Source organism: Equus quagga, chromosome 9, assembly GCF_021613505.1.
Source record: "Equus quagga isolate Etosha38 chromosome 9, UCLA_HA_Equagga_1.0, whole genome shotgun sequence".
Classification (NCBI taxonomy): Eukaryota; Metazoa; Chordata; class Mammalia; order Perissodactyla; family Equidae; genus Equus; species Equus quagga.
The window spans coordinates 15,950,781-15,968,946 of NC_060275.1; the positions used below are offsets into that span (position 1 = coordinate 15,950,781).

The 18,166-nt window shown below is 40.9% G+C and overlaps 1 protein-coding gene across 2 annotated transcripts in view; it reads right to left on the minus strand.

The window, feature by feature from the left end:
* Positions 1-344: 344 nt before the first annotated feature.
* CDH20 (cadherin 20) overlaps positions 345-18,166 on the minus strand; it is a 199,007-nt gene continuing 181,185 nt past the window's right edge. For both annotated transcript variants that reach the window (XM_046670917.1, XM_046670916.1), the window contains 3 exons: positions 11,327-11,444; positions 5,832-6,083; positions 345-1,902 (listed from right to left, as the gene is read on the minus strand). In XM_046670917.1, coding sequence (XP_046526873.1) covers positions 1,397-1,902; positions 5,832-6,083; positions 11,327-11,444 — 876 coding nt within the window. In that variant the 3' untranslated portion in view covers positions 345-1,396. The remainder of the gene's footprint in view (positions 1,903-5,831; positions 6,084-11,326; positions 11,445-18,166) is intronic.

The following is an 18,166-nucleotide window of genomic DNA, read 5'->3' on the forward strand; positions in this document are numbered from 1 at the left end:
GTGGCTATGTGTAAGCCCTCTCACAAAATGAAAAGTATGGGTGAAATTCGTCATTGTGTCATTGATGAGGAAAGGAAACCATCCTTTGCTCTTTTCAGAATGAAGAATGCAGAGTGTTCATGAAAAGTCTAACAGTTTGAACCATAACGTTCACCTGTTTACTGACTGAAACAGGATGCGCAGCTTCATCCTTTGCAGTTGCCTTTGCCGTATGAATCAGCCCCAGGCTCAAGAATCTCAGGCTAGGTCAGGATCACAAAGCCATCTTTTACCTGCTCAGCAATTAAACAAATTTGCACTAGACCTTCCCTTCTATTTAATTTTTATTAAAAGAAGTGCTAAGGTACTGAGATGCAGTACATCATATTTATTACCAAAATTATTAACAAATATACAAAACTTATACATGTAATTTTCTTACATCCATTTATTCTCTATAATGCTGATTCTTGTTCAAGTAGGTTATCTACAGTATGTAAACATCCCTTGGATTGACCTCACACAGATTAGGAAAGCCCTCTAACCCATGCTTTTATCAGACACTTCTTTTTATTTGGCTTTCATTTGTAGTATCTAATCTTCACATTTGGCACACGGAAGAGACATCTACAGTGCAAAAGAGGCAGATTTTCTGGTTTCCTTCTGAACAATTTTTCAGGGGCACAGTAAAAGAGCTGAGAGAACAAGAGCCCTCTAACTTGATGGAGTTGGATTCGTTGTAAAGCCAACGACTCTTGGTTCAGCCATTAAACTCGAGCACAAAGTCAATGCCTCTTCCTTCTCCCACCCCGCACCCACCCCCCATGCAAGGCCGAGTCGCCTTAACCTTGTCTCAAAAGGGTTAAAAGAAATTTCATCCATCCTAGAACAAGTAGGTTAATTTCACCGAGGAATAATTTTTCAGTGTTCTTTTGTGTGGGCTGGCTTGTGCGGTTTGATGAGCTAGCAAAACTCTTAAATGGAGAATAAAATAAGATTAAAAACAAAAAAGGATACGAGAGTAGAACTTCCTATCTGCGTTCAATTGTCACCTCTGTATTTAGGATCAGAGCCTCTTTGTGGTGGAAAAGTGGCAAAGGCCTTGGTGAATGGTAAAGAACAGCCAAGCTTGCCATATTAACCTTGGACTCCAAGCCTTTGAATAGCGTCACAAAAATTAAAAAGAAAATTAAAAAAAATGTCATTGGAGATTCCCCCCCGCCTCTTCCTGTGTTTCCTTTTGATTACTTAACTTAATCTAACCAAGTAAAGCTGATCCAGAGAGAGCTCTGTTCGCCCGCTCACCCCCATTCTCACTCTCCAGCACAGTATTGCTCGTGGGATTGACTGCACCTCGTCCGCGAAGCATCCGCTGGGAACGTCTGGGTTTGGCCACGCGCCTGCCTCCCGGCTTCCGTCACCACAGGGGCGCCGGCCCCTCCGATGCGCCGTAGAGCTCCGCCAGCTTCCGGAAACGCGGCCCCCAGTCCGTCAGGAAGTCGAAGCTCTGCTCCGAGTCTGATGTGGCCGACTGCAGGGAGCTGAGCGAGCCGGCCACGGAGCCGTCCCCCTCGAACATGTAGGTCTGGAGGGAGTCGAAGGGCGGGGCCCACAGGTCCATGTCGGCCTCGTAGAGCTTGGCCAGCACGTAGCTGTGGACGGTGCTGTTCACCGCGCACGTCTGAGGCACGTAGCGGGAGAGGCTCTCAATCTCGGGCAGCATGTCCTGCCGCGACTTGGGGGCGCCTCCCGCCTGCGCCTCCCGGGGGTTCCACATGGCCGCGATGTCAAAGGCCTCCGTGTCCTCCTCGCCGCCGCCCTCGTCGTCGTAGCGGACGATGTTCTCGTGGATATTCTCCTCGTCGTCGATGATGTAGGGCTGTTTCCGGTGTCTCCTCATAGACAGAATGAGCAGCACCAGCACTGCCGGAGACAGAGAGGACAGGATGTTTACTGAGGAGATCGCGCTGTGTGCGCCGTGACTAGAAATAGTCTCGATTAATCACAGGTGCAGGAAGAGTTTGCTGAGTGGGGAACCCAAAGTCGGCATCTGGATGTTTTAAACCACAGGCTCTACCTCGTTCTCACTCATTCCGCCATGTCAAAGTGAGAGTTCCTAGGCAAATGAAGCCCTGCAGATTTTTTCAAGTGGTTCAGTTAGAAGTTGCATACAAAGTCTCTTTGTATCAACTTGCTGCTTTGAAATTGTGTCTGTGTACACCCAACCACCCAGTATAAAAATCCCGTTAACAAAGCACTGAGCATTATGGCCTGCCATGGAGTATATGCTAAGGATCAGATCATGTCTTCCTAATATATAAAGACAACTATACATTCCTTTTATAATGTGAAAATCTTACTGTGTGGATGGAATCCTGCTTTCTTACAGTGACATCTTAGTAAGATTCTACCCTGTAAATATGATCATCTTAATGTATATGCATATAGACACATATGCTAAGTATGAGCCAAAGTCTTAGTCCTTTTATACCTCCTCCAAAAATTGAGAGCATAAATGACTACCGTTGTCCAGTACACACAGATTCCTCAGAAAAGCCTTCCATTAGAGCAGTGGTTGTGACTTTCTGGATCCCATGATGTTCACGGGAGGCAGGGAATGAGCAGTGACATTATATATAATGCATCATGTTGTCAAAGAAGCACCACACTGTTAGATGTGCTCTTGCAGGTTTGGATAAAATTTTATCCCAACCAATGTATTTTTTTTCCAGGATGTTTTCACTGGGCTTTAAAGGAGAGATAGAGATAATCCCATTGAACTGTTTATCTCTGTGGCTGAAAACGTTTTCCAGGAAGTGTGTTGAGGTTTTAGCTGTAGACTGCTATTGATTTTTTTTCTGGTGTTCTTTGTTACAGCTCGTGAACAGTGACAGCTTGACAACACCGAAAACAGCCCCCAGTTTATCCAAGGGGGGAAAAATGGAGTACAGTCATGTCCAGTAAGATTACAGACTGACTTAAAAAACTCACAGTAGTGATTTTTAAAATTTAAATGCAGAATGTGCTGTTTGTAAATTGCAATTAATGATATTAATACCTAATATTTTCCCAAATAGCTTGAGTGACAGAAGCACACAAGTGAAACACTTATATTCTCCCATGTATTTTCTCTGCGTGCAAGAATGAGACTCATGGACTGTAGGACTGTGGAATTTCAGAAAAATGGATTAATATAGCTCTAAAGAAGTGGGGACTTGAACTGGGCATTGGTGGCTGGAGGGTGATTTGGAGGGGTGTAGGTTAGAGAAATGGGATTCCACGTGAACGTGCTGTGTTTGTGGGATTCAGTAAACGGTTACTAAACCCAAATATTTTTAAGGCACTATGCTAAGCAATGGGGAAACAACATTGAACATGACATGGTTTCTGCTTTTATAAGCTTGTAATCTAACGAGACTATAGATTCTGATGATTAATATGAGTCAGGCAGTGATAAAGGCTATCAGAGGGTTATGAGTGTGGCAAAGAGAATACAGAGGCAGGACCGGTTAATTCTTCCTAGGGGACTGGGAAAACCTTCACACAGCAATGGAGAAGGTAGTATTTTAGAAAATGCTAGGAAGCAAAATTGGAGAAGTCTTTGAGTATGTGCTTGAAAGAATTCTGATGGTGATGGAGAGCTAGACAGTTTACAAAACTGGTCCAGCGCTTGAAAAAGAAAGCCTGTTACATGGCTTATTTGTTAGGTAATCGGATTTAAAGAAGAGTATTGCATAATGCCCGGAAAATCAAATTTTGGGAAAAATGGTCCTATTCAGCTGATAAGCTTCTCTGACAGAAGAGAATCACTTCTAGGGATATTTATTCTTTAGGTACTATAGGCATAGTACCTATGAGATTTTCTAGAAACTAGATACATATTTGACACATGAAAAAAATCCTGCAAAGTCAAAATTAGTCTGTTTATTTAATTGCCCACAAAATGTAGTATTTTGTTGACAAATCAACTGCAGTTCAGTCTTACACTGTTTTATGAATTATATTTAATGTGAGATGTGCACTCTTAGAAATAAGAGTGCCTAAAACTATGAGGAATTTCTGACAGCTTTGCTCAGTTTAGCCCCTTAAAACTGTCTATTTATTCTGTATTCAAAAGACAAGACATAGTGGGTTTGGGAGGCACAAAATAAATTGTTCTTTGCACAGCACTTATAACTTGAGAGCTGCTCCATGCCCGTCTCTTTAAATCAGTCTCTCTGTAATGATGGCTGCTTCTGCTCTTTGTGGGCCAGGGTGAACTTAGAACATAGACATTTTCCAAAGATAGAAGTAAGGACAGCCGGTCTGGAAGTTTCTCCTAGGAGCAAGTTTCTTCAAAGGCCTCTTGCAGGTTGTCGTATTGTGCACGCAAGGACTCTCAATGCCACCTTATGGACACTCAGGGGATTGCAGGAAGGTTTTATTTGTCAGTGCAGACAAGGACCAGAAACCATAACAATTCTCTCTGATCCAGGGATCCAAGGACTTAGAAAGGTTACTTATTTATACTACTTCTCCCTTCATGTAGCACTAAGCTAAAACAACAAAATTAAACCACATGTTGTATTTTAAAAGGTTTTTGAGAAGCATATTCCACAGATCTACCTAAAAATGCAATCCAGTGCTGACATTTTGCAGTCAGGACCTTCTTCCTTTGGTCTGACTCAGTCTTGTGGTGTAGAGGTAAACCTGGGATCAGGAGGCTGTGGATATTTGCATGTCTGTTCTAATTTAAATCCCCTGTGCTTTCCTCTTTTCCCTCATACAATACTAGAACTTCTTTCATATTGAATATATTACTATCTACTGAGTCTGCGTTTCTCTAAGCAAAATATGTATGCTGTAAATTAATTAATTCAGAAGAGTTGGGATATATGGACAGATTTTTCTGGTTTAGGTGTTTTATTTGTTTTTGAGTGTGGAGTTAGAAAACAATTGCATGAGTGGCCTTACATACAAGGTTGCTGAGCTACCTTGCAGTATGATCTGAGAAGAGGAAGAATGGGTCCCTTATCCCGATAGTGCTCTCACACTAGTCTGTCATCACTTCTTTATTTCACCAGCAGAGGCAAACTGGCCCTGTTCAGTCACTGCTTCTTGTCAGATGGCCACAGTGCCTGGGAGGAGTGCTAATGCCCCAAAACAGCTTATTCTCCCAGATATCCATGTGCTTCACTCTGCCACTCCTTTCAGATCTCTGCTCAAAGGTCTTCTCATCAGTGAGGCCTTCCCTGACCACTCTCTTTAAAATGGCACCTACCCTTGTCGTCTGTCCTCTGAGGATACCCTGTCCCCCTCCCCTTCTTTGTAACACCTACCACTTCCAGATGGGGATGAACAGTTAGGAGAAGGGCTGTGTGGCTCAGGTATAGGGATGCACAATGTAGGGCCTGCCTGCGTTTCAGCCCAGCTCTGCGTCTGACATTTTGCCTTGGGCTTATCACTACGTCTTTGTGATTTAGCTGCTGCTTATCTGAAATGAAGGCGTTAGAAGAGGCGATCATTATATCCTGTCTAAAATTGTCGTTTTGGTTCTATGATGTCAAAACGAACTTGCTTTGTTCTGAAGTAAGCTCTTGAAGGTTGGGACATGTCTGTCTTATTAACCCCAGCACCTAGAATGGTGCCCTGGCTTAGGTGCTTAATAAATATATGGGCTTTGATCTGGCCAAAGAGGCCATGAGTTCCGTGAAGGAAGGGACTTTCTTCGCTTCTTTATTTTTTCCCGGCTTTACCACCTTTTCAATCAGCACAGTGTGGGAAACCAGTTCTGAATAGATGTTAGGATGAAAACTAAATGATATCTAAGTAAGCATTTGTGGGACCCTATAGAATGGAAAGGAGCCACTTACCTAAGAGGACAAAGATGCAGGCCAAGATGGCGATGAGGGCGCCCCGGCTCAAACTGACTGGGAGCATGTAGGCCTCAGGGCTGCAGGACAGGACATGGCCGTCGTCGTCACAGCTGCACACCTGGATAGTCAGCGTGCCTGTGCTGCTCAGCACTGGCTGCCCATTGTCTGCTATCAGGATGGGCAGGTAAAAGACACTCTGCTCCTGCTGCCGGAAGCCGGACCTCCGGGTTAGAATCCGGGCAGTGTTATCTGAAGAAGACAGGGGTTCCAGGATTGAAAAGGGAAGACGAAAAATGAGAAGGAAGAAGAAAATGTGAGAACCAACAAGTGAATTAATTTCTTGGGATGAGGGAAAGCAAGGGGGCAGGAATGGAGTGTGGGAAGGAGAGAGAAGGCTAGTGGAACATTCATTCCCTGGAACCGTTCAGCTACAGCCACGTCAGCTTTGTCTGGATCAGCATTTGGATTCAGAAACCGAGATTTTTGCTTGCTTCTGGGCAAAACCCTGAGGCCTAGGAGAGAAAGCCTTTTTGAGAGTCTGTCATACCCTTTGTGACATAAAGTGCCCAGGGCGAACTGTCAGACTTCAAATCTAACTGAAATGTCCCTGAGAAAGCTTGACAGAAATGAACCATCAATGGCAACTTGTGGTGCCTGTTTGTTCCCGCTCAGCAGCTTTCCAAGGCCCAGCGCTGCTTTGTGCCTCCAGGAAAAGAACACTGAGGAGCCCACGTGGCTGTGGCAGATTGCTTATTTTTGCCACTTTGGCTGGGATTCATGTCTTTTGCTGTTTTCTTTTATGCCTCTGAAATGCAGTCACCAACTCCTACTGTGCTTTCTGAAGAATCTGCTCATTTAGCAGAAACTTATTTGAAATCCCCCAATCATATGACATACCCTGTTATTTCCCCGTACTTGGTGGTCTAAGTTTAAGCAGTTAATGTGAACTTGGTAAAAACTTACTCCTGACCAGCACTACTGGGTTTTTTTCCTTTAGTTTTAAAGGAGATTAGCAAAATTATTTGATGTGTTTTTACAGAGCTGATGTGTGTGTGTGTATTTGCATTTATATTTGCCTAGGTCACATTTTGGGACCTTTTATTTTTATAATCTGTATTCTTAAGTTTTCTCGAGTGGATTTGAATTATAAATCAGATATATTTTTTGCAAAGCTCATGATTTTCAGCAGAGGAAAAGTTTGAGAGAGACAGTAGTACGTACAAGCAGTGACTCTCAAAGCTAATAGCATCAAAACAGAAGGTCCTCTGGGTGTGTTTCACATTTCACAGAGAAGAGTCTAGAACTTCACAAAAAATTCTGAGAGCCTAACTAAAGTAAACATTATCAACATCAAAATCAGTATTTCTGGTTCTCCTTCCCTTCTTGGGCCTAATAAGTGATTATGCTTTTCTACCCTCTTCAATTTGGATATGTCTCTGTGATTTGCTTTAGATGATGAAAAATGAGCAGAAGTGATGTGTCACTTCCAGGCAGAAGCATGTAAGAGCTGGTGTGTGATTCTCTCTGCTCTCTTGCCTTGGTGTGGTGTTGTGAAAGAATGTTTGAGATGGAGATCCGAGCTGCCTGGGACACTGAGCTACACGTGGACAGCTGTCTTCAGTCACTCAGACCCACAGTTGGTTTTATGAGAGCAAGAAATTAACTTTAGTTCTGTTAAGCCACTGAGTTTTGGTGGTAGTTGTCCCTGCAGCTTAACCTAGCTTATTCTAACTAACACATTATCCTTTAGTTACCTTTTCTACTTCCTCCCCCTCCTCCTGCTTTTTTATGGTAGCAGCTATTGTTTATTGAGTGCTTATGTGCCAGGTACTTACACTTTACATGCGGTATCTCATTTCATCTTCACAACAGTTTGGTGAAATAGTGACAATCTCACCCTTTCTTTTTTTTTGAGGAAGATCAGCCCTGAGCTAATATCTGCTGCCAATCCTCCTCTTTTTGCTGAGGAAGACTGGCCCTGAGCTAACACCCGTGCCCATCTTCCTCTACTTTATATGTGGGACACCTATTACAGCATGGCTTGCCAAGTGGTGCCGTGTCCGCACCTGGGATCCGAAACGGCAGATCCCGGGCCACTGAAGCAGAACGTGCAAACTTAACTGCTGGGCCACTGGGCTGGCCCCTAATCTCACCCTTTTGCAGTGAGAGAGTTAAAGTCCAGAGAGATGAGATAGTTTGTTTAAAGTCACTAATTTAGTAGCAGAGCTGGGATTTGAACTACAGTCTCTCTGACTCCATACATGCACACTTTGTATTGTGTTATGTAACTGCGTATTTAGTTTAGTGACATTAAACTGTCGAAAATTATTCAGCTAATTGAAATCTCTTCCTGCTTTGGTACAGGCCCCTTTCCTCTTATTTTCTTCTCAGTGGAGAAAGCGAATCTGAGGATTATATTCATACTTCTGCCTATACAACCCACCCACTTTTCTGTTGTCCAGATTTAATGGTTAAGTGCTATTAATTCTGCTTCTTAGCTTTAGTTTCTTTGTTTTCCAGAAACCGAGTTATTCTATAAACAAATATTTTTTATTTTTATTTTTTGGTTTAATCCAGGCTTGGTCAGGAGACTTAGAAAGCCTGACCAGAGCTGCAATTCATAAAAGTGTTGCATCCTGCCTATTATATATTATAAGTTTCTTGATCTCCAAATTATTTAAGATTAAAGAAAAAGATCAGAGCATCGCATTGCTGAGTCTAGGAAGGGGCCTGGCATTTACGGTAGTCCCTCCTTATCTGTAGTTTCACTTTCTACAGGTTCACTTACCCTCAGGCAGTTGTGGTCCTAAAATAACACTAGGTCACAATGCCTGCATCATTCACCTCACTTCATCTCATCACACTGGCATTGTATCATCTCACATCATAACAAGAAGAAAGTGAGTACAGTACAAGAAGATAGTTTGAGAGAGAGACCACATTCATATAACTTTTATTACAGTATGTTGTTATAACTGTTCTATTTTATTATTAGTTATTGTTATTGATTTCTTACACTGCCTGATTTATAAATTAAGCTTTATCATAGGTATGTATGTAGGGGGAAAAATGTAGTATATCTAGGGTTCGGTACTATCTGTGATTTCAGGCATCCACTGGGGGTCTTGGAACCTATTCCCCGAGGATAAGGGCGGACTACTATAGTAGTCACTTGGGAAATTTTTGTTGAATATGGTAACTAGGGTTTTAGTAACCCATTTAGAAACAGTATTTGTTTCCAGGATGATAGAAAACATTTGTGTGTGTGTGTGTGTGTGTGGATAAAACACATCCCAACTTCTGGTCCCAATCTTAGTGCTTACTCACTCTCTGATCTTGGGCCATTAATCTTGCTTTTTTTATCCGTCACATGAGATAATGAGAATCAGAGGGATTAATAACTTCTTTAAAACCTTATAGGATTATTATAAATATCAAATAAAGCAAAGTATGGGAAAATACATTTGAAACTGTAAAGTGATATGTACACACAGTCTTTTTCGTAGTGCTTTGGAGATAGAAAGTAAGAAAGGCTTTACTTGAGAAAATGCCCTGTTGTGTTCATAAAAGGATATTATGTTTTAGTCACGGGAATTGGGGGGCTTGACAGTAGATCCACCATATCAGATGTTAGATTTTTAATGAGCTTTAGTAAAGGATACTCGTGGGATAAATTGTCATGAGGAGATTAAGAGTTCATTCTTTCTGTTGAAGATGTGCTGACTCCCATTTTGGGAAACCTTCCAAGAGATGTGTCATTTCTTTCTGTAGTCATCATGTTTCGGTGGCCCTTCTTTTTAAGGTATTGGCTCCATGAACTGGTGCCCAAAGTCATCTTTAAGAAATTTACAGCATTTGCTGCATATTGTTTCTGTGTTGATCCTGACAAATACCAGAGTGAAAGAATAGAGTGACACTTAGCTAAAAAGATTTGAAGAAACAGTCTAAGGTGTTATTTTTTTCTCCCAGAGTTTCCATTGTAAAGCCAGTACTGTAGTTTTGCTTTCTACAGTTCCAGTTACCACTTTTTGCAGGGAAGATTTGCCTGTGAAGCAGACAAATGAATAGTTCAAAATTTAACATGATAAAAATCTCAGGATATTTAATTGTAGTAGTTCCATTATAATTTATATTGCCCTTCCATCCAGAATTATAGTGATTTTATGATTACATGTAGATGGTTGAAGGGAAGACTTGGAAGAATGCTTTCCATTTAGAGGAAAACAGGTTTGAGGTTCTTAAGTTTTTTTTTTTTTTTTTTTTTAAAGATTTTATTTTTTCCTTTTTCTCCCCAAAGCCCCCCGGTACATAGTTGTGTATTCTTCGTTGTGGGTTCTTCTAGTTGTGGCATGTGGGACGCTGCCTCAGCGTGGTCTGATGAGCAGTGCCATGTCCGCGCCCAGGATTCGAACTAACGAAACACTGGGCCGCCTGCAGCGGGGCGTGCGAACTTAACCACTCGGCCACGGGGCCAGCCCCTGAGGTTCTTAAGTTTTAATAGCAAAAGAATATCATGGGGGGTGGATTTAATACTTTAAGTCTCAAATAATTAATCTTTGAAACTAAGACCTAGGCATGCCTAATCATGACTTTTTGTTTCCTTTTGTATAGATTGTTATAAAGTGACAATATTTTAGAAGAGGAATGAAAATGAGGCTACTGCAGCCCAGGGAAGTAATGACCTCCCCAAGGTCAGATGGCTAGTTTGTAGCAGAGTTAGTGACAGAAGGGGTTCACACTTGACAGATTTAAATTGTTTTTCACTTGCTCTGACCCTTCTTTGAAAATCGTCTGGCTAGAGAACAAAAGTCCCTCCTTTTCCCCTCTGTGCCCTGTGAAGAGTGTGCTAGGTCTATAAACCCCTTAACTAATCTGAATGCTTATTGGAGAAGAGGGATCTAGAATTCCTTTCCAGTAAAGCCGTAGAGGGGAGCAATTTCTAGAATAGGAACCCCACCTGGCTGTGTCTTTCTAAATTATTCTAAAGTAATAAAGTTGTTTCAGTGCTGGAACTCCTCTTTGTGATGCCATATTTGCCCTTTGCTAGCTCTGATACTTAGCCTTTGTTTGGGAGCTTTTCATGGTTGCACCCTTTGATCCTTACTTAGAAATGTTCCCTCAAGTTTTTCTCTTTATCTAGTTTAACTTCTATCATCTTTCTCAGATTCTTCCCATGGGTGCAGAACATATAAACATGGCTGCTATCTGTGGGAATGAAGGAAGGCTTTTGCTTGTGTGCCTTGCACAGTGGCTAGGGCAGAGCAAGCACACAAACATTTGTAAACTGAATGAAAGTTACAGAATCAGCAGAGGATCTTGGTTGTCTTTGTTGTTCTGAAACAAAACTTTAAAAGACACTACGAAGTAGCATTAATGTGTTCTCTGCTATTAAACAGCAGGTCACTTTTGATGCTGTTTACGTGGTATACTAACCCAAAGTATCCAACCCAAGCTGTAGAAGAGCATTGGTAGTCAACTATTCCCATGATTACCTTGGTTGTCCCTTACGGTGAAGTTGGGGTTGTTAGCAGCCTCGGGAGCCAAGCTGTAGTGGAAGTGCTGACCATTGTGTGGGTCATCTTGGTCCACTGCACTCACTGTCTGGATCAGCTGAGGGAGGGACATGAAATCAAGGTGAGTTGGAGCCAAAAGGAAAAGCTTCAGGGTCCAGTGAAATCCCAAACCCTGAAATCCAATAGCAGATTGTTTCATTTAATGAGAAGAACATCCTGAAACTTACCTGGAAAGTCCCCATGCCATCATGGAGAAAACTCAGGATTTGATTTTGGTTTATTTTTGGACCTGAGTACATTAACAGGCACAGGGTGAGTGTTACTAAATACCTCAGATGTTAGACATTGACATAACATACTTTCACACCAAGGCTAGCCATTATTAGGCACTTTAAATGGAGAATTATGAGTAGAAGAACTCTGGGGTGCCACAAGATCCTGCTTGTCTCCCAGTTTTTCATCCTCCCACCTCACCTACTTAATCTCATGATTTGGGTTAATATTTCAGGGTCGAATCGCTATCTTTGAGAAGCACCTGTTTAAAAATGACCAGTACTTAGAAAGGAAGTAAGCAGACACATCAACATTAACTATGTCAGGTTAATGGAAAACAGATGTGAGTGAATGGGTCACAGAGCAGTCAGTCTTTGTTGGCAGGAAGGAGAACTAGACAAGATGTAGAGCACAAGACCCCCAGGATGGGATGTATAGAACAGACTAGAGTCAGAAGCAAAGCTTGGAGCTGGGGAGAGCAAGAGGTGGGGTAGCTTCCACTTGAGCTCTTTGGCCAAAACTTTGCCTTTTCCACAATGCTTTTCAAAGTAGTAGGTTGCCTCATGGTTATGAAGACTATGATGAAAAAGCTACTAAATAAGTAGTGTGAAATATACAATTGCAACATTAACAGGCAGCCTGGAGGAGACAGAAAAGGTAGTCTCTTTCCTATGTGTTTCCTCCTCTACCAGCGAATAACAGAGATCTTCCACCCTTCTTGGGCCTGGCCCTGTAGACTCAACACTCCTGCTGTTAGAGACCAGCTATGCTTCTTCTTGGGTAGAAACTGGAACATCAGAGATCAGCTGGAGGGCCCAGGTGGGCTTGCTTAGTTCTTTATTTCTTCATCTGTAAATTAAGGGAGGTAATGCTACCCTCTCAGTATGCTGAAGATTAAATAACAGAGGGGGAAGCTCCAGCAAGGGGCATGGTATTGCTCAGATCCCTCTTCAGCGAAGGACTTGATGCCCTAGCCTTCACCTGTGTGTCTCTTCAGGGATTGTGTTGGTTGCTGAGAGTCACCTACCACGTCCTTCCAGGGCAACTCACATCCAGTGAGTGATGCACTAGTGTAAAGCCCTGGCCATCCCATCTCAACTTGTGAAGACTCTAGTTTTAGAGCTTTATGAAGTCAGCCAAGGCTGTTAGTGGGTTTGCCTTGCAGCTGGACTTCTCCTTTGGCCAGTCCTGCAAAAGTCTTTCCCTTCCACAGACATTGGCCCTGAGGCCACTCCTTAATAAACATCTTGTACCAGAACTCCATCGCAGGGTATGCCTCCTGTTGAACCCACTGGTAACTGGCCACTGTTGAATCTAAAAGTTGGGGGAAAGGAGTTTCAATAAAGGAGAGGGGTCAGGAGAGTACTGAAGATGAACTCGCCCCACAGCCTAGCCTGGTGTCAGTGCCGCTCACACACTAGTGTCATCCCACTGCAGCATCCCTGCTGAGACAGATCCTGAACTTTCCATCTTGCCCATAGTGCCAAACATATAAACATATGTAACATAACATATTTCTTGATGAATATTATAAATAGGTGATTATGTATAACTTTGCAAACATAGTTGGAAAAGTCATTTGAGAAGACCTGACCTGTGGAATCGTGTATATATCAGTGAAGCAGGGGCCTGAGGCTTAGGACTGGTTGGTTACGGGGCTTTAAAGAATGAGTAAGTGAAGACACTGCCTTGTGGGTCTGGGTCAGGAGCACCTGTCTCCTAGCAGATCAGATTTCTTTCTCAGCCCCACTTGCCATGCAGTATTCTGCTCAGCAGGTTTCATTCTGCCCTCAGCCATCACAAGTATGTCATCTGATTTCTTTATGGGCTTCCTTCATGGCTGCTTGCTAAGAGGAAAGCACAAATCCTGACTTGGCAGACACAAAGCTGACGACAGTGTCCAACAAATCTAAAACAAGGAGGCCTGATTCTTTATAAACCAGACATACCTGCTGAGCTGCATGCTTTTGAAAATCTTCAAAACATGTCCCACAGCCAAAATCAAAAGGTAGCATTTTCAGTATTTTGGGCTAAAGATGACAAGTATGACAGACTTGTGACTCATGACCTGATCTTTAAGTCATAGATAAACTGTGCTTCAAAGGACTATATAATAGACCATTAAAAGATGTATTTAGAAATGCAGAAATGGGAGACATGCTCCCAAAACAAGAGGTGTTAAAATGCTGTTAATCTGTCAGAATGCAACTTCTATTCTGAAGCCCTTTAGGAAAGAAAACGTTTCATTTCTGCGGGGAGAGCAAGTTTAATTTACTGTGCTATTTATCACTTTATATTTTATATTAAAAATTATCCTCTTGTCATGTTATAATATAAAGTTATGCATTTGTCATATTATAATCTTGTAAAACAAAGTTTTGTATATTTTATGTAATATATAAATTGTCATATTAAAGTATAAAACAAAAATTATTGAAATAAAGTCCCAAGCTCCCTCACTCAGAACTAAACTACCTTAACACAGTAACTATTACTATTTTTGTATCCTGCCTCCGAATCTTTGTTCACACGCAGACATAATTTTACGTAACTGCAAGCGTATACTGTAGTTTTTTATACCTCCTTTTGTTATTTATAATAACATGGATCATTTCTTATGCTGTAAAGTCTTCATTGTAACTTTTATTAGCTGCATAATATTTCAGGTCCTTCTAGACTAGAAAGTCAGTACATGTGGAAGTAGAATTATCCTAGACTTGTTGAAAAAAATTTTTAGGAGTGCTATAGACCATTGAACTGAGTTCAAGAATCAATGGATGAGATAATTTAGATCAGAATCAGTATAGGACACATTTTTTCCCCGGGGGATAGGAATCACTTTTTTCTTTGAGTAGAATGGCAGAGATATGTTGAGTCAATCTTTGGTGAGTTCAGGAACTTAATGTACATTTTCGTTGTACAGACATAGCCTGTCTGTGCAGCAAGAAGCTGGAGGTGATGTTCCAGGTGAGTGAGAGAAGTAAAAGTGAAAGCTGCATGACAGTCAGAAGGCCTGAATTGCCAAATCATAAGTCCTTACCTTGTAGATATGCACTTCACAAAGTGCACACCCTCTAGTGATATCAAAAATTATATTAAGTCTCCAGACCAGAGAGAAAATGACATGTACCCAGAAATCAGGCCTGAGGGACACAGAAATATGTAAACTAAATGGTTGGAATTCAAAATACCTATCATCAAAAAACTCAATGAGTTAAAAGAGGATGTAGAGAAATAATTCAATGAGTTCAGGAGCTACTTCACAAAAGAGATTGAAACTATAAAGAAGAATCAATCAGAAATATTGGAGATGAAAAACACAATGGATGAGAGGAAATGAAATATGGATTCCCTGAATGCTCGAGCAGACATTATAGAGGAGTGAATCAGTGTAATCGAGGATAGACATGTTGAAATGCTCCAGATAGAGGAGGAGAGAGAACTAAGACGAAAAAGAAATGAAGAAAGTCTCCAAGAAATATCCAACTCAACTAGGAAATGCAACATAAGAATTATAAGTATTCAAGAGGGAGAAGAGAAGGAGAATGGAACAGAAAGCTTGTTCAAAGAAATAATAGCAGAGAACTTCCCAAACCTAGGGAAGGAGATGGAAATCCATGTGGAAGAGGCTATCAGATATCCTAAATATGGCAATGTAGAAAGACCTAGTGCAAGGCATATGGTAGTGAAACTGGCAAAAGTGAATGACAAAGAAAAAATTCTAAGGGCAACAAAGCAGAAGACAATAACTTATAAAGGAACCCCTATGAGGCTTTCAACAAATTTCTCTGAGAAACCTTACTGGCTAGGAGAGACTGGAGTGACATAGTCAAATTGTTGAAGGACAGAAATGTTCAGCCAGGAATACTCTATCCAATGAAAGTATCCTTCAGATGTGATGGAGAAATAAAAACTTTCCCAGATAAACAAAAGCTAAGGGAGTTCGTAGCCACGAGACACCCCCCTCCCACCCCAAATACTCAAGATGGCCCTGATACCTGAAAAAAAAGGGGGAAAGGGGTTACAAAGCACAAAATAAGGAGATAAATAGGTAGACAAAATCAGGTAATTGTAGCTATACTTCAGAACAAGTTAGTAAATACTCAAGAATAGCATTAAAGATAAAGGGAGGGAAAACACCAAAAACCAAGATAATCTTGTTATTTTAATCACAAACTCACAACACAAGATGGAATAAGATGTGAGAAAAACAACTTAGGAGGGGAAGAGGAAGCATACTGAAATGGTTTAGTCTAAGGAAAAAGAAGCCATCAGAAAATGGACTATCTTATCTACAAGATTTTAAATACAAACCTCATGGTAACCACTAAACAAAAAAGGAGAACAGAGAGACAAATGATAAATAAGGAGGAAACAAAGAAATACAACATAAAAAAACTACATAACTGAATTGGTAGACCAAAATACACAGGATGAGAAACAAAGGAAATGCAGGAGAACTGGAAAATGAGTGATAAAATGGCAGCATTAAGCCCTCATATATCAATAATCACCCTAAACGTAAATGGATTGAACTCTCCAATAAAAAGACACAGAGTGGTGAGATGGACTAAAGAATAAGATCCAACAATATGCTGCCTCCAGGAAATACATCTCAGTTCTGAGAACAAAAACAGGCTCAGAGTGAAGGGATGGGAGATGACACTCCAAGCTAATGGCAAACAATAGAAAGCGGGTGTCACAATACTTCTATCGGACAAAGTCGACTTCAAGATAAGATGGTAAAGAGAGACAAAGTGGGGCAGTATATAATGATTAAAGGGATACTCCATCAAGAAGACATAACACATAAATATCTATGCACCCAATACAGGAGCACCAAAGTACATAAAGCAGCTATTAAGAAACCTAAAAGAAGATGTTAATAACAACATCATAATAGTAGGGGACCTCAACACTCCACTCACATCAATGGGTAGATCATCCAGACAGAAAATCAACAAGGAAATATTGGAATTAAATGAAAAGCTAGACCAGTGGGACTTAATAGACATATATAGAACACTCCATCCAAAAACAGCAGAATACACATTCTTCTTAAGAGTGCATAGATCATTCTTAAGGACAGACCATATGTTGGGAAACAAGGCAAGTCTCAATAAATTTAAGAAGGTTGAAATAATAACTAGCATCTTTTCTAATCATATTGCTGTGAAGCTAGAAATTAATTACAAGAAAAAGTTTAGAATGGGATAAAGACGTGGAGACTAAACAGCATGCTATTGAACAACCAGTGGATCATTGAAGAAACTAACGGAGAAATAAATAAATATCTGAAGACGAATGAAAATGAAAACACCATACCAATTCATATGGGATGCAGCAAAATCTGTATGAAGAGGGAAATTCATCGCAATACATGCTCACCTTAACAAACAAGAAAAATCCCAAATAAGCAACCTCAAACTACACATAATTGAATTAGAAAAAGAAGAACAAACAAAGCCCAAAATCAGCAGAAGGAGAGAAATAATAAAAATCAGAGCAGAAAGAAATGCTATTGAAACAAAAAGGGCACTGGAAAGGATCAAGAAACAAAGAGCTGGTTCTTTGAGAAGATAAACAAAATTGACACACCCCTAGCCACACTTACAAAGAAGAAAAGAGAGAAAGCTCAGATAAATAAAATTAGAAATGAAAGAAGAGAAATAACAACGGATACCACAGATATACAATGGATTATGAGAGAATACTGTGCAAAGCTATGTGCCAACAAAATGGACAGTCTAGAGAAAATGGATAAGTTCTTAGACTGTTACAACTTCCCAAAGCTGAATCAAGAAAAAAATAGATAATTTGAATAGAACAATCAGAAGTAAAGAGGTTGAAACAGTAATCAAAGCATTCCCTAAAATAAAAGCCCAGGACGAGACAGCTTCCCTGGAGAATTCTACCAAACTTTCAGAGAGGATTTAATACCTATCCTTCTCAAGCTATTCCAAAAAGTTAGGGAAGATGGTACACTTCCTAACACATTCTACGAGGCCAACATCACTCTGATACCAAAGCCTGACAAGGATGACGCAAAAAAAGAAAACTATAGGCCAATATCACTGATGAACATAGATGCAAAAATCCTTAACAAAATATTGGTAACCCGAATACAGCAATACATCAAGTAGATCATACATCATGATCAAGTGGGATTTATACCAGGGACATAGGGATGGTTCAACATCTGCAAATCAAGCAGTGTGATACACCACATTAACAAAATGAGGAATAAAAACCACATGATCATCTCAATAGATGCAGAGAAAGCATTTGACAAGATTCAACAGCCATTTATGATAAAAATTCTTAACAAAATGGGGATAGAAGGAAATTGTCTCAAGATGATAAAGGCCATATATGACAAATGCACAGCCAGCATCGTACTCAATGGGGAAAAACTGAATGCCATCCTGCTGAGAATAGGAACAAGACAAGGGTGCCCACTGTCACCAGTTATTCAACACAGTACTGGAGGTTTTGGCCAGAGCAGTTAGGCAAGAGAAGGGGATAAAAGGAATCTAAATAGGGAGT